The 22202-nt window shown below is 41.6% G+C and overlaps 1 protein-coding gene across 4 annotated transcripts in view; it reads left to right on the top strand.

Moving 5' to 3' along the window:
• The window catches only part of WWP2 (WW domain containing E3 ubiquitin protein ligase 2), a 145481-nt gene that overhangs the window by 87837 nt on the left and 35442 nt on the right, over positions 1-22202 (top strand). For all 4 annotated transcript variants that reach the window (XM_033434278.2, XM_049703977.1, XM_033434279.2 and 1 more), the window contains exon 8: positions 8939-9149. In XM_033434278.2, the coding sequence (XP_033290169.1) occupies positions 8939-9149 (211 nt within the window). The remainder of the gene's footprint in view (positions 1-8938; positions 9150-22202) is intronic.

Below are 22202 nucleotides of genomic sequence, written 5' to 3'. Positions count from 1 at the left end.
CATACTATTTCACAGTTAATATGCCATAACTCATATAACCATCTTGCAGTGCTTGTGTATTTCCCTTTTGTAAAACAAAATCCTGATGTAAACATTCTTTGCATACAACTTTGTTTCTTCCAGAATGGAGTTCTTGAGTCAAAGGATGCAAATTTTAAAAATCTAAAGTGTGTTACCAGAGTGCCTTCCAAAAGGTTTGAAATAATCATACATCCCAAGGCACTGTAAAATTTTCCTCATGGCATATGAGGTTTATTTTTCCCTTGACCTTGTAAATACTGGTTTGTCATTTTGCTAACCGGTATTGGGTGCCACCTCATCGTTTAACCTCATTGCATTTCTACAATTATCAGTTGCTTTTCTCTTAAGCGACTTTTTTCATGGTGTTCAGTTATTTGTCTCATGGAGTTATAGATATTTATTTTAGAGATTTATATAGTCTAAGTACAGGTTTTTAATAAAATTGTGGCAAAATGCGCATAACATAAAATTTACCATATAAACCATTTTTAAGTGTATGATTCAGTAGCATTGGGTACATTCACAGTGTTGTGCGACTTTACCACTATCCATTTCCAGAACCTTTTCATCATCCCAAACTCTGTACCTTTTACACAAAAACATTCTCCCTTTCTTCTACCCCCCAGCCCAGCCCCTGGTAACCTTCGTTCTACTTTATGTCTGTATGAATTTGCTTATTCTAGGTACCTTTTGTCCCTGGCTTATTTCACTTAGCATAATGTTTTCAAGATTCATCCACGTTGTAGCATGGGTCAGGGTTTCATTCCTTTTTCAGGCTGAATAATACTCTGTTGTATGTTTTTACCATGTTTAATTTATCCATTCATCTGTTGATAGACATTTGGGTTGTGTCCACTCCTTGGCTATTGTGAATGCTGCTGTGAACATGGGTGTCCAAGTATCTGTTTGAGTGTGTTCTTTCAATTCTTTTGGCTGTATACCTTGGAGTAGAGTTGATGGGTCATAGGGTAATTCTATGTTTAGCGTTTGAGGAACCCTCGAACTGTTTTCCAGAACAGCTGTACTGTCTTTTCCCACCAGCAGTGAATGAGCATTCCAATTTTTTAATATCCTTGCCAACACTTGCTTTTTTCTGGTTTTTTTGTTTTGTTTTGTTTTGTTTTTCCCATGCTAGCCGTCCTAATGGGTGTGAAGTATCTAGGTACAAGTTATATCTGTTATTTGTATGATTATAAGTTTTCCCCCTATATCATTGTTTCGCCTTTTGTCTCATTTTCTATGGTTTTTGTAGCAAAGGAGTTAAAAACTTAAAAAAAATTGTGCCTGAGCATTTTTTTAATATTTATAATTTTAACTTTTGCTTCAGTAGTGAAAAGATTCTCTTGTCTCTAGATGGAATAAATATTTTCTGTTTTACTTTCTTTTCATGTTAAAAATATCCCACTGGAAATTATACTGGTTTATCTGTATCTATACATTCATAAATATAATGAAAGTTGGGTTTCAATTAATTTTTTTTTTTTTTTTTTTTTTTGCGGTACGCAGGCTTCTCACTGTTGTGGCCTCTCCCGTTGCGGAGCACAGGCTCCGGACGCACAGGCTCAGCGGCCATGGCTCATGGGCCCAGCCGCTCCGCGGCATGTGGGATCTTCCCGGACCGGGGCACGAACCCGTGTTCCCTGCATCGGCAGGCGGACTCTCAACCACTGCGCCACCAGGGAAGCCCCAATTAATTTTTCTTTATAGCAGGGTCCTGTTATCCTGTAAACATTAATTACTTTTTTTCTTTCTGTGGTTTTACTCAGTGTTTATCACTTACTGTATTCTTGTATGCAGTGAGTATTCATTTCCGGACTCTTTACTTATCCCATTTATTTCTGGTTTTGAGCCAGTCTTGCGTGATTTTGATTATAGACATGTTATAGGATGTTTTTCTAATGTCTGGAAGGGTTAGTCCTACCTTATTGCTTTTTCTCCATGATATTTTTTGATAGTTTATACATTTTCAAAACAAATTTCAGACTTTGAATGCTTAGAAGCGTGGTGGAATGTAAGTGGAAACTGTATGAATCTACATATTGAGCAAGGAAAGATTGAACTTTCCCATCAGGTGACATGGTATGGCTTTATCCATTTTTAAGTTTTTCTTCTTTTTTCCATCTAATTTAATTGCTTTTAAAAATATAATCCTCACCCACCCTGTGTCATACTAATTATGAAATATTTTTCTAGTTTTGGTCCGCTCCCTCAAAAAGCTGAGTTGATCGATTGCATTGGAAGGCATTGCTTGGGTTTCACGGGTGAGAGATACCGACTGCTTTACCGTGTATCATAAGTTACGAGCTGATCTTCAGTTTAAAAAGCTTCCATTGTTGGCAGTTGCCTTCTCCATGCCCGAGTGAGGGGGCTGAAAAGACCTGTGTGTCCAGTGAGAGTCTGTGCTACACCACACACACACCTAAAGATCTTGGAACACACAGTGAGCTGGCAGCCTGTCTAGGATTAAGAAAAAGAATTTCCAATTCCTGATCTTTTTTTGCCAACTGTGACTAGAGTATGTCTTAGTCCTGAATGAATATCTGATTCAGAAAGTTAGAATGTTTAACCAACATCACAGAGGGAACCTTGTGAAATACCCACAGTTGCAGAAATCAGCCATATTACCACCTTATCCCATTTACCCTCTCATCTTGGTACCCAGCTTTTCTTTCCCACACAGGAAAGCCATCTAAGCCATCTTCATTTCTCCTCCTCCCACCTCCTTCCATTGTTTTTGTTTAATAGTCTTCTGGTTTTGAGTGCTGGTTCTGCTACTTGCTTGGCACCTCTCTGAGTGGTACCTCTGGGAACCTCAGTTTTACCTTCAGTAAAATGGGAATAATACTACCTTCCTCATGGGGTTATTAGGAGGATAAGTGAGCTAATGAGAATGAACTTGTGAAAAGCAGCACGGGATCCTGGATTGGATCTTGGAATAGTAAAAGGACATTAGTGGAAAACCTGGTGAAATCCAAATAAATTCTAGAATTTAATTAATAGTAATATACTAATGTTATGTTTTTAGTTTTGACAAATGTGCCATAGTTCAGCAAGGTAGTATCTTTGTACTATCTTTGTACTATCTTTGTAACTTTTCTATAAATTTAAAACTATTCCAAAATTTAAAAAATTTAAAAAGAACCTGCTTTGCAAGTGATAGTGTTACCCAAATGTGAGGCGGTTTTATTTCATATATCTTTTGCTAGATTATTAGGCCTATTAAACAAGTATTTATTCAATCAATATTTATCAAATGCCATTTTGCTAAGCGCTATGACAGTGTGAAGAAATATGAAATAAGGCCTCTGCCCTATAGTCTGTTTCAGGGAAAGAAGCTGAAAAACCCCAGTCAGCCAAGTACCAACACAGCAGTTGTCACAGGGGCTGCGAGGTTGAGTAGCCAAGGCCACAGGTGCTGTAGGCTCTGCAAAGGGATCCGTCTGGGCTGAAGTGGTGGGGAGAGCCTCTAGGGAAGGAGGGCTGAAGTGAGCAAAGGGGTGGAGACAAGAATGTAGTAGGTAGAGAATGGAAGTAGCAAAAAATGAAGGAAAACAAATTTGCCCTCATTCTCAAGAAGGATGCTGTGTTTTGGGGGAGATAAGTTGTGTACATCAAATAATTATGATTAATAGAGAACACTGGCTATACTGAATAGAGCTTAAATGTAAAATACAGCAATTTTCTAAGGCATGATGAAATTGTAACTCCTCGTCTTTGTCAATCCAGTTTTTCTCTCTACTTGAAGTCATGGCTCAAGTGTGGCGCTCTGTCACTTATTTTACCAGGGTGGCCATGACGCAGTAACTGAATTATCTGAACTTTGGTTTCTTCTGACTGTAAGCTGTGATGGTTTGGATTTACTTCTGAGGTTTCAAGCCCTTATGTTCTAAGAACATGTGTGTATATACAGGCATACCTTTGTTTTATCTCTTTTTGCTTTATTGTGCTTCACAGATATTACTTTTTTTCTTCTTCTTTTTTTTTTTTTTTTACAAATTGGAGGTTTGTGGCAACCCTGCATCAAGCAAATCTGCTGGCACCATTTTTCCAATAGCATTTGCTCACTTCGTGTCTCTGTGTCATATTTTGGTAACTCTTGCAATGTTTCTTTTTTTTTTGGCCATGCCGTGTGGCTTGTGGGACCTTAGTTCCCTGACCAGGGATTGAACCTGGGCCCTTGGCAGTGAAAGTGCGGAGTCCTTACCACTGGACCACCAGAGAATTCCCCAGTACTTGCAATATCTCAAACCCTCCACCAGCAAAAAGATTACAACTCACTCAGATGATGGTTAGCATTTTAGCAATAAAGTATACACTGTATTTTAAGATATCATGCTATTATTGTACACCTAATAGACTGCAATATAGTGTAAACAAAACTTACACGCACCAGAAAACCAAAAAACTTGCTTTATTGCGATATTTGCTTTATTGTGGTGGTCTGGAACCAAACCTGCAATATCTCTGAGGTATGCCCGTACGCACACACATACAGAGTCTTTGAGAGCAGAGAGTTTAAGCATGGACACATAAAGTTTCAACGCTAGGATATCTGGCTTTCACATTCAGTTTCCAAATCTAAACTTGAGAAACCACAAAGCTCTTAAACAGATGAACTGCTCTGGTGAATCAAAGGCTCTCGGGAAGCTCTGTGGACAGATGCAGTCCTGGTGGGAACCCTTCTAACTAGATTTGCAGCAGCATGACCGGTCAGGTCCAAATAGTATTGACTAGGCGGTCTTTTCCACTGGCATGCTACAGGGCTCTGGTTTTGTTCCTTTCCTGGTTGAAAATTTCATAAAAAATTTTTTAATAGGCAGTACATATATGTTGTCAACACTTTAAAGGTATAAAAGCTTAAACAGTGTAAAGAAAGTCTCCTTCCTATTCTGGTCTTCCAGCTTCCCCTTCCCTCCCCAGAGGCAGTCACTGTTGTGTTTCGTATGATTCTTTCCAAGATATTCTTTGAATATACAAGCATATTCTTTGAACATACACACACAAATAGTAGCACACAATATATATGCTGTTCTGCACTTTCCCACTTATTAATTATCTTAGAATTTTTTCCAAAGAACTTGAAGCCACCTTGAAGATCTTTGGCCCTTCCCTCTTCTGCTAACCCCAGCCAAAGATGGGGACAATTTTAGTTTCAATAAGAACAATAATCACAAAAGATTGAAATGCTTTAAATATATTTAAATCCAAGAACTCAATGATTTTTAAACAGAGCAAAATTTCACTGTTTGTTTTTGGAGAACATGAGAGTATTAACTCGTTCTTCTGAAAACTGGTAAATGAAAGGAAAGACTCAAGCAATTCTCTTGCCTTTTCTTTACAAACTGAACCTCAAGGTAACCAGATAGTTGATAGGGGAAATTTCTCTTTAGAGGCGTGATAGAATTAGAATATTACTATTTTTCGGTTCTTTACCAGTTAGTGGATTTAGGCAATAATCATCAATGACTGCTAACATTGCAAAAGAGAAACGACCAGACATTATGTGCCTCTCCTGATGGGAGTACACACTCCATCTGTGCCACAGACATTGAATATGTACAAAAGTAAAAAGGAATATTACAATGAACCCATCACCCAGCTTTGACTGTTATTGACTCATGGCCATTTTAATTTCACCTGTAGGCCCCCCGACCTCTCTCTGTACCCACCCAAGCTTCCCCCCACCTCCCAATTATTGTATTTAAATTTTTGGTATTGCCCAGCTGCACTCCACAGAGGTTCTAGCGGTTTCTCCTCTTACCAGCAGTATGTGAAAATCCAGTTTTTCTTACATTCTTATCAGTGTGGTTGAATATTTTTCACTCTTGCTAGTGTGATAGGTTAAAAAATGGCATTTCATTATAGCCTTAAATTGCATTTTTTGGTCTCATAATTGAGGTTGAGCATCTTTTCGTATGTTTAAGGGTAATTTGTATTTCCTTAACTGTGAAGTGTCTGCATATTTTTGGTCTTTTTCTTACTGTTTTTTTTCTATTAATTAATTTATTTTTGGCTGCATTTGGTTTTCATTGCTGTGTGGGCTTTCTGTAGCTGCGGCGAGGGGGGGGCTACTCTTCGTCTCTGTGCGTGGGCTTCTCATTGCGGTGGCTTCTCTTATTGTGGAGCACGGGCTCTAGGCGCGTGGGCTTCAGTAGTTGTGACACGTGGGCTCGGTAGTTGTGGCTGTTGGGCTGTAGAGCACAGGCTCCGTAGTTGTGGCGCACAGGCTCAGTTGCTCCATGGCATGTGGGATCTTCCTGGACCAGGGCTCGAACCCGTGTCTCCTGCATTGGTAGGTGGGTTCTTAAGCACTGCGCCACCAGGGAAGTCCCTTTCTTACTGTTTTGTAGAGGCTTTTTTACATATCAAAGAAATTAGCAACTGGTTTGTAATATGAATTGATAATAATCTTTCCCAGTTTGTTGTTTTTCTTTTGATTTTAATTTTGCTTATGGTGGTTTTTTGCCATTTAGATTAAAAAAAAATTTAATGTAGTTGAATTCATCAATACTTTATGACTTTTAGATTCTATCTTTTCCACTTTGAGATTATAAAACTGTTCTCCATTTTCTTTGGTTCCTCTGTGATTTCATTTTTTATGTCAAAATCTCTGATCTCTCTGGAATTTATTTTGATGTAAGGAGTGAGGTAGGAATATATCTCAGTTTTTGTCCAGTACACTACCCACTTGTCACAGTACCATTTACTGAATAGTCTGTCTTTTCTTCAGGAATTTAAGATGTCACCTTTGTCAAATACTAAATTCCTTAATTCCAATGTGTATTTAATTCTGTTTCTGAACTATCTTGTTTATTTAATTGACATCTGCCTATTCATATATCAGTGCCACATTGTTTTAGTTGTTGTAGCTTTATAATATGGGTTAATTAATACCTTAGAAAACTATCTCCTCCCCTCTCCCCCACCCCATGCACACAAGACTCTTCGTCTCTAGAATTTTATGGCTATTCTTCTGTGTTTAGTTTTACTTATAAATTTTAGAATGAATTTATTTAGTTCTCATAAATGTCATGATGGTTTTTCATTGGAATTGAGTAAAATTTATAGATTTGCATAAAAATAATTGACATCTGTTGTGTTTTACTAACTCAGCCGAGATAGACTAGGAATATAAATAAAAATTCTTGCATTTATGTTGAGGAAACATCAGTTGCATAAAATATAGTCATTTATTAAACAACTAATTTAGTCTGTGTGTCAGACAATATTTCATATGCTGAAGAGAAAGTAGATTATTTAAACTAATCGTAGGTAGTTCCTAGGCTCCTTGCTGTTTGTTAAGATCAAGCTTGGCATCATCTCATGTGAAGAAATTTTAATTTCAGCTGACCACCAGTCTCACGTCAGCCGACAGGCTCATGTGGTTGCTTCTGAGTTATTATAATCCCGGGCTGCATTAGAGGATGCGCAGAGAGGGAGAAGTAGAGTGTAGTGAATGAGGGTTCAGGCTCTGGAGGCAGACAGCAGGGGTGTGAATTAGGTGCCCTGTGACCTTGGCAGGTTATTTAACCTCTTCGAGCTTCAGTTTCCTCAACTGTAAAATGGGCTTGTGTATGAGGCTTAAATGAGATAATCCAAAAAGCAATGATGTGTACTTTGGCTGGCATTCTGGTGTTCTATAAATATAGCTGGTGTTCTATAAATATAACTAATATCATTTATATTGGAAATCTGACTCTGCTGGTCTGATGGTATCTTGTTTATTATGTTCAGTTCATGATACCATTATTTAGAAATGGGAGGCAATAGAAGAAAATATCTACAAGAGGGCAGCCAGATCATAAGAAGAGAGTAATAACCTAGAGACATTAAAGAAATAGTAGGCCTTTTACTGGAATAGAGAGGGTGAATGAGAAACAGGATGGCCGGATACTTATTTTGTATTGCTTGGGGTGTGGGGACTAAAACCATCTAGTGGAATTCAGCTTAACATAAGAAAAATCTTTCTGGCAGCTACATCTGTTCAACAGTGGAATGGCTCTGTAGCAAGGTGTTTGTCAGAAGAAATGTTCAATCTGGATAGCCATTTGTTAGGGGAACTGCAAAAAGAGTTTCTGAATTAGGAAGATGAGGCTAAACCAAGGGGTTTTCCTACGGAATTCTAGTGTAAATGTAGACATACGCAATCACATATGTAGAAAATTCTCTGTTTATGGCTTATCCGTTTTCAAAGAACTTTAATTCTTTGAAACCGCGTTTGATCCCTTTCTGAGTGAGAGGATATTGCAGTGCCTTGGGATCCTTGTGAACATGAGTGATCATCAAAGGAATGGAAAAATGAGGAGACTCAGGAATCAGCTTATTTCACGTCTGTCTCTTTGTCTATTGTTACCTTGGAGACAAGTCCCTTCTCTCACAGCCCCATCTTTTCCGTCTAGGGTGTTAATCCTTGCCCCCCACTTTGAGCATGAGTCTTTAAAAGAACAAGCACATTATTGAAGTTTTCTACCTCTTAGTGTGTATGGAGCTTTTTGAAGGAAGGTGCTATTTGTGCCTAGCAGACAAGTGACAAAGAAAAGTATACAACCCTATGAACTTGGCTTTGGCCTTGCTCCATGTAGCACTAACATTAGTTAGTGCTGGTACATTATTTTTTCTGCTACTCTTTTATCGCTGTAAACGTAACCATGGCATGTTAGAAAAATTTAGTGAAGTTATATAAAAAAGGTAATATTTAATAATCTATTTATTTCAGCTCCATCTCCCACTGTTCTTCCGGCAGGCCCTCACTGACTTGCTGTCCTTTCCAAAGTTATGTTCTGTAAAACTTTTTGCCGTCACCAGGTAACATGTACAGTCACCTTGTAGGTACTGTGTTACCATGTTAAGCGAGAAACCTGGTGAATGTGAACACAACGCTGAGTTGATCTCTAAACTATGGTTCCTGTATTTTCAGTGAATGACGAACCCACTGCAGCCACTGACCCTGAAGGACCCTCCGCTGTTGCTGTGGTGTCTCCGCCTGCTGCGGCATCGAGTGCGGTCCCCAACCCCGCCACCGCGACTCTCCCTGCCACGGCCACGCCAGAGGAAGGAGAGGAGCCCAGCACTTCGGGCACCCAGCAGCTCCCAGCGGCTGCCCAAGCCCCTGATGCTCTGCCTGCTGGGTGAGTAGCCTTCTGTCCCACAGCAGCACCTCGCTCCCCACCCCCTGAAATAAAAAACAACTGAGGCTCCTTCACCAGCATAGAAACAACGTGGTTATTTATTACCTGGTGGCTAGTAGTCTCTGGGGAGGCTGCCATGCATAGGAACAAGGGAGGTGTGGGAGAACTGCTCATTCTGCATAAATCTTGAAAAGGATCTAAATCATCTAGGGCAGAATCAATGGTACCTTATACCGTGACTTGAAATGCACAGCTTGACGCAAAGAATGTGGCTTTTATGGAACAAGGAGCTCATTTTGCCCTCCAGCATCACTGGATTTGCCTAGATCCTGCCTAGAAAACAGCTTTTCTCCCTTGCATTTTATCTCAATGGCCCATGGAGGACTTCAGGCTCTGAATATTACTGTATGTTATTCCCATGGCCGGGGCTGACGTTAGCTCGGGCTCCTGGTTTTCCTGGAGCCACCTTTTAATTCAGAACTAAATCGGATTCTGAAGGCCTTGAATGACAAGAAGACGGCCCCAGCAGGCCAAAAGCAAGTGGAGATTAAAAGCACGGACCTGGGAATCAAGTAGATCTAGGTTTAACTCCCCACTCAACCCTTTATGACTTTGCCTGCGTGACTTACCATCTCGGTAAGGTGGAGGTAATAATCATGCATATCTATCTCCCCAGGAAGTTAAGGGGCTCAAACAAGACAGTGTGTATGAAGCCCTCACCCAATGGTGGGTGTTTTACCTGGTGAATGATGTTTTTTAAGTGGGTATGAAGGAAGCATAAAGGAACAGAACAGTTCTGAACTGGGAAACAGAGTCTTCTCTAAGGACTACTGATCACTTTCAGGGCCAGTCCCGTTGTGGTCCCAATGCCCATCCTGTTTATCAGTTGGTACTGAGGAAACCAATGTCCATATCACCACAGTCACCATGGTCTGGCCAGTGGTGGTGGTGTGGGGCTGATTCACAAAGGAAAAGGGAAGGATGGATGGTCTCTTGCTTGATGTATAACATTCTGTATTGTTCTTAAACCACTTTAGAAAACACAGTTGTTTAAGCAAAAAATCCTAAATCCGAAGGCATTTGCGATCCCCAGCATTTGGCACACAACTTAACTTATATTTCTTAATAAAACACAATGGACGCGTGAAAAGTATTGCAAATAGTTTTTAATACCTCAAACCCGGAGAGAATTGGGGGTATTGAGAGGTGGCTCCAAAAAGTCTTCTGTGAAGTTTTTGATTTTGTGAAAAGATTCATAAGCAATTGCTTGTGTGTAACTCTTCCCTACAGAGGCGTTCTTTTTTTTTTTTTTTTTTTTCTCTTTCGTACGTGGTAAGGAATACTTGAAAGACCTTTGTTTGGTTTATAATTTGAAATCTGTATATAATTTGGGGGGAGCAGGGCAGAATCATTTTGGCAGAAAGGAGAGAAAATGGCTGCCCGGGTGCTCCAGGAGCTGTTTGTTTGCTTTGCGCTGAGCAAATGCCTGGAGGGCGGGCTTCACTCCCGGTGTCAGTCACAGGCAATTAGGGCTAATGGCTCAACGCGTCTTTATGTAGGGCGTGTGTGAGGGTTACTGTTCTCCTGGATTGGGCTCTTCCTGTTTCCAGGCAGCTGGAAAACTCCAGGCCTTGAAAACACCCTTTATTCTGCGTCTGGCGATTGAGCAGCCTGTTCTCCTACCCCCCACCCCCGCCCAACCAGAGGCTGAAACGCTTTTCCTGAGTACAGTTTGAACAGCACCTTCTCCGTGGAGCGTTTAGAATGGGATGAGGCCCCGTGTGTGGGTCTGGGGAGGCCACTCCCCACCTGAACATGTATCATGGTCCAGAGAAGGGTACCGAGACCCAGTTTTCCAGCCCAGATGGACATCCAGGTGCCCACTGGAAGCTCCTGTACTTTGCGGGCTGTCTCAGGGCCTGGAGATTGCCAACGGCACTGCTGAGTGTGTGGCGGTGAGGATGGCAGGCTTTCAGTTCTCGGCTCTGTGACAGCAAGCCAGAAAGGGCGCACTTTCCACTGTGAGCCTTCCAATTCACAGACCTACCGTCCCCGCCCTAGCTTATTTACAAGTTTAGGAGATTCAGACAAGATGAGTTATTCCTCTTTTCTTGGTATCTTTTTTTTTTAACTTTTCTGAAATTATTTTATTTTATTTTTATTAAATTTTTTTTTTATTTAATTGGGGTATAGATGCTTTACAGTGTTGTGCTAGTTTCTGCAGTACAGCGAAATGAATCAGCTATATGCATACATATATCCCCTCTTTTTTGGCTTTCCTTCCCATTTAGGTCACCACAGAGCATGGGGTAGAGGTCTCTGTGCTATACAGCAGGTTCTCATTAGTTACCTATTTTATACATAGTAGTGTGTATATGTCAATCCCAATCTCCCAGTTCACCCCACCCCCGCCTTTCCCCCCTTGGTATCCATATGTTTGTTCTCTACATCTGTGTCTCTATTTCTGCTTTGCAAATAGGTGCATCTGTACCATTTTCTAGATTCCACGTATATGCGTTAATATACGACATTTGTTATTTATGGTATCTTGCATTCAGGAGTCAGGGGACCACTTTTAACCTTTTTAAATAAAACTCCGAGCATGACATTTCACCACTTAGAATGCTGCAATGGCTTCCTATTGTCTTTAGGGATAAATTCTCAAATCTTAATAAGACCTAAAAAGCCCTGCAGTGTAGGACCTCATCTACCCTTCAGGCCTTCCATGGAAGACATTCTTTGCTTTGCTCTCTAAGCTGTAGCTGTAACTTATTTTAGTTTGACAGATGTATCACCCTTTCTCTGGATTTGGGACCCTCTGCCATGCCGGTTACCCTTTCTGAAACCTTCCTCACAATTTTGTCCATTACTTTCTATCCATCTTCAAGTCTCAGATTAATCAGCACTTCCTCTGGGAATCCTTCCTCTATCCCCGGTAGACAAGGTCAGACCACCCTGTGTACTATAACTTCTCACACGTGTAATTGCATGTTTTGCGTCTCTCTGCCCTGATGGGCTGTAAACGCCAAGATGGCAAGAAGCCTGGCGCAAAGTCGGCCCCCAAGACATACTTATAGTGAATTAATGAATCGATTTAAATGCCATCTTTTTTTTTTTTTTTTCTCCACCTGGATGAATGTTTTCTGCTTCTTTGATGCCTCAAATAAAGAGGAACTATGACAGGAATACTGCATTTTCTTCCCAAGAACAAGACCCTAAGGGGTTACTAACTAGGCTAGGTTGTCTGGCTTTGGGTTCAAGTATGAATCTCTCACACGGTCAGGTTGCTCTTCCCTGCTCACTAGGGGTCCTCATGCCCTGGGAGACACTGTGAACCTTGACTCCCCTTTGCTAAGGCGTTTCTGAGCCATGCTAGACTGCTTTTTCATGGCATCCAGCTGACTTTGTCTCTTTCTAACCTTACCTTCTCAATCTCCTTTACAGAGGGATCGGGCACAGTTCATTTGGGGATCCCAAGGGCTTATTTTTCCAGTTGCTGCATTGCCTTTCTAAAACTTGCAGCAGATGAGACTGGACATAAAGATGTCACGTCCGTCTGTGTGTTTTAGTGACCGAAGGCCACCGAAAACTGGGCCACATAAATCCAAATAGAACACCCTTTATCTCTTTCCTCTCTCTCCCTGTCTCCAAACCCTCCTGCTTTCCCTACCTTTTAATTTAATTAGCACGAAAGAAGCTAGTTGGAAGGGCATGGTGTTTTCAGCTGGCAAATGTCCGTTAAAGGAGGGGGTGCCTGCCAGGAAGGCTCGGGAGACATGGTGAGATAGTGGTCCGGGCAGTGGGCAGTGGGGAGGGAGGCCACTTTGATCAGCTGGCCCTGCATCTGGTTTTTATCAGCAGGGAGCCCACTTTGGGGACCAAATGCTCATTAACAGACCGTGTGTACATGGCTTAGATAAACTCCAAGTGCGTCCCAGGCTCTGCAGCTCACCCAGGCCCTCTCACACAGAGGCACATTATTTCACCCTGGCAGCCTGCGCTGTGCTGTGGTTTCTTACATAAGGGAGGCCGTTGTGTTTGGACTCTGCCGACTTACCTCAGCACTGCCACTTCACACCATCCCTCTCCTCTTGCAGTCATTGGCTGCCCTGGCCGTTTCCTGCCTCAGAGTAGAAATAATTGAGGAGGGTGTTTTCTGGATCTGTTTGATTTGCCATCTTCCCCTACCCCCAGGCCCAGTAATGGAGACCCAGAGGTCCTTTCTCCAGGTGGTCCTTGACACACTATCAAGGATGACAACCTGGTAAGAGTTCTTTGATGTTTTCTTTGTAGAGACACTTTAAGAGACGTTGGAATTTGCAGCTTTTCTGCTAAGTTATAAACCAGCTGCTGCCACTGAATTTCATTCCAAACTCAATTTTGGCGCTAGCCAAAGATCCTTACCCAAGGAGTTTTAAAGCAGTGCTTCTGAAACTGTCTGTGAAGAACTAGTCCTTGTTTTTTTTTCCTTCTGGTTTTGTTTGTTCTAATTTTTATTTTCAATCTCTTATGAACCTTTACTTTTGTCCTCTGTTCTGTTCAGTGAGGCAGATCTACAGATCACATATTTGGATGTTGTGGCAATGTCATATTGGTACAAAAGTTTCTAAACATCTAGAAGCTTCTGTACCTTTCTGGTTGCTGAATAGTAACAGTTTGAGCCATGGACCATACTTCAGTAGCAAAGGATTAAAGGATTATACTGGAGAATCTGTGCCTTTTTGCCAAGTAGTATGGTTTAGTTCTCAACTCTGCAGGGATTATTACATGCTTAGTTAATGGCAGATAGTACATGTTCCTGGCTCCCTCCTCCTCATCTCAGGACGAAAGCCTTGTTTCCAAAGATTCTACTGTTGTTGGGACTGGCCCATGAGAAGTTCTCGCCCTGCTGTATGTATGTATTCATGTGTAATTAGGAATTTTCTTTCTTTTTTTTTTTTTTTGCTGTACGCGGGCCTCTCACTGCTGTGGCCTCTCCCGTTGCGGAGCACAGGCTCCGGACGCGCAGGCTCAGCGGCCATGGCTCACGGGCCCAGCCGCTCCACGACATGTGGGATCTTCCCGTACCGGGGCACGAACCCGTGTTCCCTGCATCGGCAGGCGGACTCTCAACCACTGCGCCACCAGGGAAGCCCAGGAATTTTCATTTTTTGCTACACTTTCTTGAGAGCTCCTCAGGAGTTGGGATTATTGGGTTTTTGTATTCCCAGCACCTAGCATAGTACTTGGCTCCTAGGGAGCTGGAGTGAGAAGTGTTTGTTGAATGACTGGATAAGTGTTTTCATTCTCAATAGCTCTTACAATTTTTTACAGTTTTTTTGGGGGGGGGGAAACTTAGAAACAAAAATAGAAGAAAGAAGTAGAACAACAGCAATAACAAACACACACCCACCTAGATTTAACCACTGGTGCTTTTCATGCACCTTGTGTATTTTTTTGCCTGATCATTGGTGAGAGTTAACATGTGTTAAATGTTTCCAGAGTTCTGGGGAGTGCTAGGTTTCATACGTGGGTTATTTCGGTCTTCACAGCACTCTGTGTAGTAGCTACTTTCACCCTTATTTTGCAAATGAGGAAACCTTAAGCAGTTTGCCCAAGACCACATACGCAGACATGTACGCGTCAACACGCATCTACCAAAATTTTTTGACAGTCTTAGGGTATGTGCTTTTAAATTTTATTTTTTAATTGTAAAATATTTTAAGCATGCAGATAAGAATAGAAAGTAATACAAGAAATACCTGTGGGCTCCCCTACCGAGCCATATCAAACTTTAGCATTATGCTGCATTTGCTATAAACCTCCCCCCTGTTTTTTAACCTCTTGATGAAGACTGCCAATAAAGTTGAAAGTCCCTGTGAACCCCTCCCCGGTCCCATTCCCTATATACAGAGATACACGGAACTTGGTACATTCATTTAAACTGCTATATGGTCTTCTGTTGTATGAATAGGTAAAATTTTATTTATGTTATAATTAAAATTTATATTTACTGTGTATATTCTATATCATATAAATGTAAAATATAAAAAATAACATTTTATATTTGTGTTTATTTATACATCTTTACCTTTATAAACAATGCTACAATGAAGTTTTTTCTGTGTATGCCTTTTTGTGTGCATGTTTGTTTCTTTAGTGCAAGTACTAGAACTAGGGTTTCTTCTTTGTAGGAAGATGAAGGTCTTCAGTTTTAGTAGACACTATCAGATTGCTTTTTTTTTTTTTTTTTGCAGTACGCGGGCCTCTCACTGTTGTGGCCTCGCCCGTTGCGGAGCACAGGCTCCGGACGCACAGGCCCAGCGGCCATGGCCCATGGGCCCAGCCACTCCGCGGCAAGTGGGATCCTCCCGGACCGGGGCACAGACCCGTGTCCCCCGCATCGGCAGGCGGACTCTCAACCACTGCGCCATCAGGGAAGCCCTCAGATTGCTTTTTGAGTCGGCTCACCAGTTCATGCTCCCATGAGCATGCATAGCATTCCTGCTAAAACTTAGAATTGTCAGATTTTTTTTCATGTTGGCCAGTCTAATGGGTGTGAAAGGGTATCTTTTGCTGGTTTTAATTTGAAAACCTCTTCTTACATGTTATTTTAATTTGGTTCTTGAGTTTCCTTTCTTGTGAATTGTCTATTCATATATTTTTATCCATTTTTCTGTTTGCTATCTGTCTTTTTAATCTGCAGGATTTCTTAATATATGCTGGATACTAATCCCCTCTCAATTATGTGCATTGCAAATATTTTCTCCCAGTCTGTGGCTTGTCTTTTCACTATTTTTTTTTTGCGGTATGCGGGCCTCTCACTGTTGTGGCCTCTTCCGTTGCAGAGCACAGGCTCCAGACGCGCAGGCTCAGCGGCCATGGCTCACTGGCCCTCACCGGAAGCCCTCTTTTCACTTTTTAATGTTGCTTTTTATTGTACAGGAGTTCAAATTTTTAGATAGCCAAATCTGTTCATCTTTTTCACGTGCCTTTTGTGTCTGTCTGAAATACTTCCTTACTCTGATGTTGTAAAAATTTTACACGCATACGTGATCCCCCTGCCCCCATGTTTTGTAGATTCTGATACGCATGTTATTTCACATTTAACTTCTTTAAAATCAAGATGTGTAGGCTTCCCTGGTGGCGCAGTGGTTGAGAATCTGCCTGCCGATGCAGGGGACACGGTTCCTGTCCCGGTCCGGGAAGATCCCACATGCCGCAGAGCGGCTAGGCCCGTGAGCCATGGTCGCGGAGCCTGTGCGTCTGGAGCCTGTGCTCCGCAGAGGGCGAGGCCACAACAGTGAAAGGCCCGCATACTGCAAAAAAAAAAAAAAAAAAAAAAAAATCAAGATGTGATTTACAAACATTGGAGTGTCATAGTTTAATTGGCAGCATTTTTTTCTTTCTTGGTGGTATGTAAAAAATCTTACAATTGGTGGCATTTTAGATTTAATGAAAAATAGTATATTTTTATAATTTTTAAACAAAATTTTGATTATCTTATGCAAGTTATATTTTCACTTATTTTTGTTACCCAATATATTGTAAACATCTGTACAAATCTATATTATCCACAATGATATTTTAAATGATGGAATACCCGTTATAGAATGAACATAATTTATTTTACTAATCCTCCACTTTGGAGCATTTAGGTTGTTTCCAGTTTTTCTGTAACATGCTGCAACATACTGTGATGGATGCACTTAAAGCTAAATCTTTTGACACATAATTATTTCCTTAGGTTATGTCCTGGAAACAGAGTTGCTGAATTAAAGGTATTCATGTAGGAAATGTTTTTGACTAAGTTGCCAAATTACCCTTAGGAAAGAGTATACCCATTTTTGCTCCCACTAACTATTTTTAAAAAAATATTTATTTATTTGGCTGTGTCAGGTCTTAGTTGCAGCATGTGGGGTCTTTAGTTGCGGTGTGCAGGATCTTTAGTTGTGGCATGTGGGATCTAGTTCCCTGACCAGGGATCGAACCTGGGCCCCCTGCATTGGGAGCTTGGAGTCTTAGCCACTGGACCACCAGGGAAGTCCCTCACTATTTTTTAAAAGTGGCTATTTCCCTGCATTGCCAAACTTATCTGCACAGTTTTTAAAATCTGCAATAATGTTAAAAAAATTTTTTTAATAGACACCGTCTCTAGGAATTGTCTTGCCTGTCTGTGAGAGCATATCTTTTTTTTTTTTTTTAATTTTTTTGCCTGTGTTGGGTCTTAGTTGTGGCACTCAGGATCTTTCATTGCGGGGCACGGTCTCCTTGTTGCAGTGCTCGGGTGTCTCTCTAGTTGTGGCGTGTGTGTTTTCTCTCTCGAGTTGTGGCACGCAGGCTCCAGGGTGCATGGGCTCTGTAGTTTGTGGTATGCAGGCTCTCTCATTGAGGCCTGCAAGCTCAATAGTTGTGGCGCACAGGCTTAGTTGCCCTACGGCATGTGGGATCTTAGTTCCCTGACCAGGGATCGTACCCGCGTCCCCTGAATTGGAAGGCGGATTCTTTACCACTGGGCCACCAGGGAAGTCCTGAAAGCAGTTGCCGTCTTCCATTGAAGAGCTTTGGGGACTTTTCCAAGGCAAAGAAAATGGGATGGGTGAAGAAGAAAGAGATGAAAAACAGACCTTAATTCAGAGTCCTCAGAAGCTACTACTGTGCCCCCCTGTGATTAAGGGGCATAAAGTGCTGGTTGTTGATAGTTTTAAAAAGGGGGTTAGTGTGCTTGGATTTAAAGGAAAGCTCAGTATTTCAAGAAGGGTTCTTGGGGGAAGGTCTGAGTTTAACACACTTCCTACCCAGTTTACAGAGGACCTACTGAAGCAATGAAAACAGTGAGTAGGAGATGTGTTCCACTGCACACAGATTTTTGACTCATAAAACAGTCTGACAATGTCCCTACAGGGGAAATAAATCTTACCGTTCACCCAGGAAGTGGCCAGAGTTTGGGGAATAGGATTTGGTTCAGAGTTTAAATTTATTATAAGAGCATGAAGTAAGAAAATATGAATTCCCTGTAATATTTGCCTGAGTGGAGTTGAACTTCTACATAGGCAGCTTTAAGAATACCTGAATACTTTCAGTGTATTTTTCTGAAGTTTAGTTTTTGTCCAGGTAACCAGCAAGGCATCTTTTCTTTATTGGTGCATAAGTGTTCTGGCATGACTTTGTTTTCTGATGGAGAGAGTGTATGTTGAATGAGAGTCAGCTTTACTAATGCCCAGTGCTTTTGTTAATAAAATTTATTAACAAATTATAAATAATACAAATTAATAATGTTCTTACTAAGAATTTGTGAGTGTGATGATAGCATCTCTGATACTAACCTGAAATCCTCGGATTATCCAGCTTTAAATTCCTTCCCAATTTAATCCGACTCTTGGTGAAACTGTGATTCTGTCCAAACTTAGGGGAATCTGACCAAGAAGTGTGTTGGTCAGGATGGTTGAATATACACTGTAACGGCAAGTAACTGAGAATTGATTTCCTGAAGACCTTTTAGGAAACCTTCCACAAGAAAATGTGGTTCAGGGAATTCCCTGGCGGTCCAGTGGTTAGGACTCTGTCCTTTCACTGCTGAGGGCCCTGGTCGGGGGCTGCGTGGTGCACCCAAAAAAAAAAAAAAAGTGTGGTCACTGTTAAGTGACCAGACAATTTCCTTTCAGATAACATAGGAGAGAAATGATTGGATGCCATCCTAATAATGGAATTGAGATTTTCATCCTTTACCTTTTTAACGATGATAGTGGGGGGGATCGGGGCATGGGCATGGAAGATATACAACTTGTTAACAAACGCAAGTTCGTGCGCCCAATGGACAGTGAGGCCAAACAATACCGAAACATTGGAGTTTGGAGCAGAGAAAGGTTTATTGCAGGGCCATGCAAGGAGATGGGTGGCTTGTGCCCAGCAAACCCTGAACTCCTCGAAGGGTTTCAGCAAAGCACTTTTAAAGGCAAGGTGAGGGAGGGGCATGGTTAGTTGTCTCAGACTTCTTGGTGTTGGAATCCTTTGTTCATGCAGCTAGGTCAAGTCACAGTGCTCCTGTAGGTCAAGTCTCAATGTTCCTGTAAACCTCCAACAAGACAAATGTTACTCTCTGTTCTGCAACTTTTTTTTATCTCTAAATGAATGGACTCTTAAAGGTCAGAGTCTTGAGAATGAGCTATCCTGTATATTTCAGGCTATAGGCAACATTCTTTTACAAAAGGTGCGGAGCCAGCATGACTAAGCACAGGCAACAGAGCACTAAGGTTAAAGTAAAGGAAACTGATCTAATATGGAGTCAGATTTGCTCTTCCCTATTACAAACTGAATGAAGGACAGTTAAAATCCATAGGAGCAAAGGGAATTTAGGTTGAAAAAAAAGTACAGAGATTAATTGAAATTGGAGACTATTTTTAAAGTACTTTCAAAATAGAAAGACCCTGTGTAGTCCATGGTCCAACTAAAGGCTATACATCGAAAGCCAAGGAGCAATGTGTTGGGAAGGGACGTGAATCAAGCTTGGTGCTTTGAACACTGTTTCTGAGAGCATCAAAGAAAGCTATTCAGTGGGAGAAGATATGACCCACGTGACCAGGATGCAGTATCGAGACCCATGGGTAGTTTGATTGAAAAGCCTTTTAATCTCAGCATGAAGAAGATGCTTATAAGGTTCAGAAACCTAACCCCTGCCAGGGATGTGCCGATGAAAGGTCACTTCCAGTATCACTTTCTTGGCATGGGGAGACCAAACCAAGACAGTCGGAAGGCTCAGTCTATATGGGTCAGCAGTTACAGCGGAGAAATGAGAATCCGGGGGCTCGTTTGATTGACGATAGAATCAACCGACTCTGCTACACAAATGGAGGGGAGGGATTTGTATGAATTCTGAGGAGCCGTGCAGGTAGGGAGGAGTTGAGAGTTCTCTAAGGAAAGCGGTTAGGCCAGGTCACGGATCAGGGAGGACCCACATGGACATTGAATCCGAGCAGGAGTCCAATTTTAAAAGGAAAAATGTAGATATCAAAAGAAAGGTAATGGAAGAAAGGTCTTGTTCCTTTTGGTAACTATTTTTCTAGCTAAGCCAATTGAGGGGGTTCATAGAAGGACACTGAGATTCGCTGGACAATAACAGTGCCCAAAAGACAGCCTTTCATTTCTAGGATCAGCTGGGATCAAAGACAGGATAGACGGGTCTTGTCAAGGCTTGGGAGGAGCCGTCATAACTCTTGAATATAAGCAAAGAGGACTTCACACCGATTTCCTTTCTGGCAGTGCAGGAAGACCACTGTGTCAATTCAAGGCATTTAATTCATGGAATTTTAAGAATTATTCCATCTTCAAATGAAACTATTAGCCAACGTATAATAAAACCAAAGTTTTCTCCTTGCCTCAAATGAAATAGAAAAGAAGCCTGAAGTCGAGACCACTTATAAGATGAAAGTTGTAACAAAAGAATTGTTGGAATAAAGAAAAAATGTGTTTTAGCACCTTTTCTCTCCAACTGCAACAACACATATTTTGTCTTCATTCAAGGGGCAGCCCCACCCACCAATTATGGTCAGTTTTCCAATTAGTGACTGCAAAATGAGCAAAGTTGTTTTATTGGTGCTTTTGTGCCACAAAATTGCCAAGGACAGGAAGGATAGAGCTAATTTCTTAGGAAATGCTGAGGAATTCTCAGCTCCTTAAGTCTTTATTAGGAGCAAATGTTATGAAAGAGTGGCTTGCTACCCTTGCCCGAGGAGCTTCCATATTTCACTACTTACCCTTAAGCCAAGTATCTTTCTCAAGGCTTTCCTTATTTCCAAATTCAGATGAATAAAGAGAGTATCGGATTTGCTGCTTGATTACCCAGCAGACAGGAGGAATTTAGAGAGCTGGTGTGAAATCACAGTATGTTAGCCTTTTTTGCTGAAGGGTCCCCACCAGATCCCTACCAGTCTTTTGAGCTGGCAATATCTGTTTACTCTTTTGTCTTTAATTCAGAAGGGCATCGAGAGGGAGAAGAGCTTTAACTTTACCCTGTGTTTATTTTCACCTGGTCAGTTTTGTCAGAAGATTCTGCCCTTTCAATAAAATACTGACTGAAGTGCAAGAATCTTCCTTTTGCAGTGGGAGGAACCCAGGGCACCTGGGCCAAGTCACCAGTATCTGCTTCAACCAGAACCTTGAGCGGGAATACCCAGGAGAGAAAATGTTCTCGAGCCCATTTTAATGGTGTTTATAGCACTCCGGTCCTCAACACAGTAGTTGATCCCTTTTGGAAGGAGGGAGTCTGGAACTACCAGACCTCACTGCTCCCAGGCTAAGCCTCCCAGTGGTGCAAAATGTGCAGCCTCTTCCCATAGATTGTATCTGAGCAGAGGGTTGTGATTAAAATGGAGCCTAGAAATTAACTAGGTGGACTTACTGTAATTTCTCCCCAGTCGTCTTGATCCTATAGGTCCCCCTACCCAGACCCCTGTGCTAGGGAAAGCTGTTCACGTTGAGGTGGGCTTTGGAAAGGCACCTGGCACCTTGTCTGCTGGGTTGTGGGTTCCTTATAAGTTCCAGTTGCCCTTCCTTTTCCTCCTTTCTTCCTTTCAGAGTGACATGGTAAAACTCATGGGCTAGAGAGTCAGAGCTGAGTTTGTTTGTTTGTTTAGATTTTTCTGATGTGGACCATTAAAGAAAAATAACTTTAAAAATATTTATTTGGCTGCGCCGGGTCTTAGTTGCAGCATGTGGGCTCTTTAGTTGAGGCATGTGAACTCTTAGTTGTGGCATGTGGGACCTAGTTCCCTGACCAGGAATCGAACCTGGCCCCCTGCATTGGGAGCATGGAGTCTCAGCCACTGGACCACGAGGGAAGTCCCAATGTGGACCATTTTTAAAGTCTTTATTGAATTTTGTTACAATATTGCTTCTGTTTTATGTTTTGGGTTTTTGGTCACGAGGCACGTGGGATCTTAGTTCCCCAAGCAGGGATCGAACCTGCACCCCCTGCATTGGAAGGTGAAGTCTTAACCACTGGACCACAAGGGAAGTCCCAGAGAGCTGAGTTTAAATGCCATGTAAGAGTTACTTAGCCTCTCTGAGCCTCAGTTC

This window comes from Orcinus orca, chromosome 20 (assembly GCF_937001465.1).
Source record: "Orcinus orca chromosome 20, mOrcOrc1.1, whole genome shotgun sequence".
Lineage (NCBI taxonomy): Eukaryota > Metazoa > Chordata > Mammalia > Artiodactyla > Delphinidae > Orcinus > Orcinus orca.
This window is presented reverse-complemented; position numbering and strand designations above follow the sequence as displayed.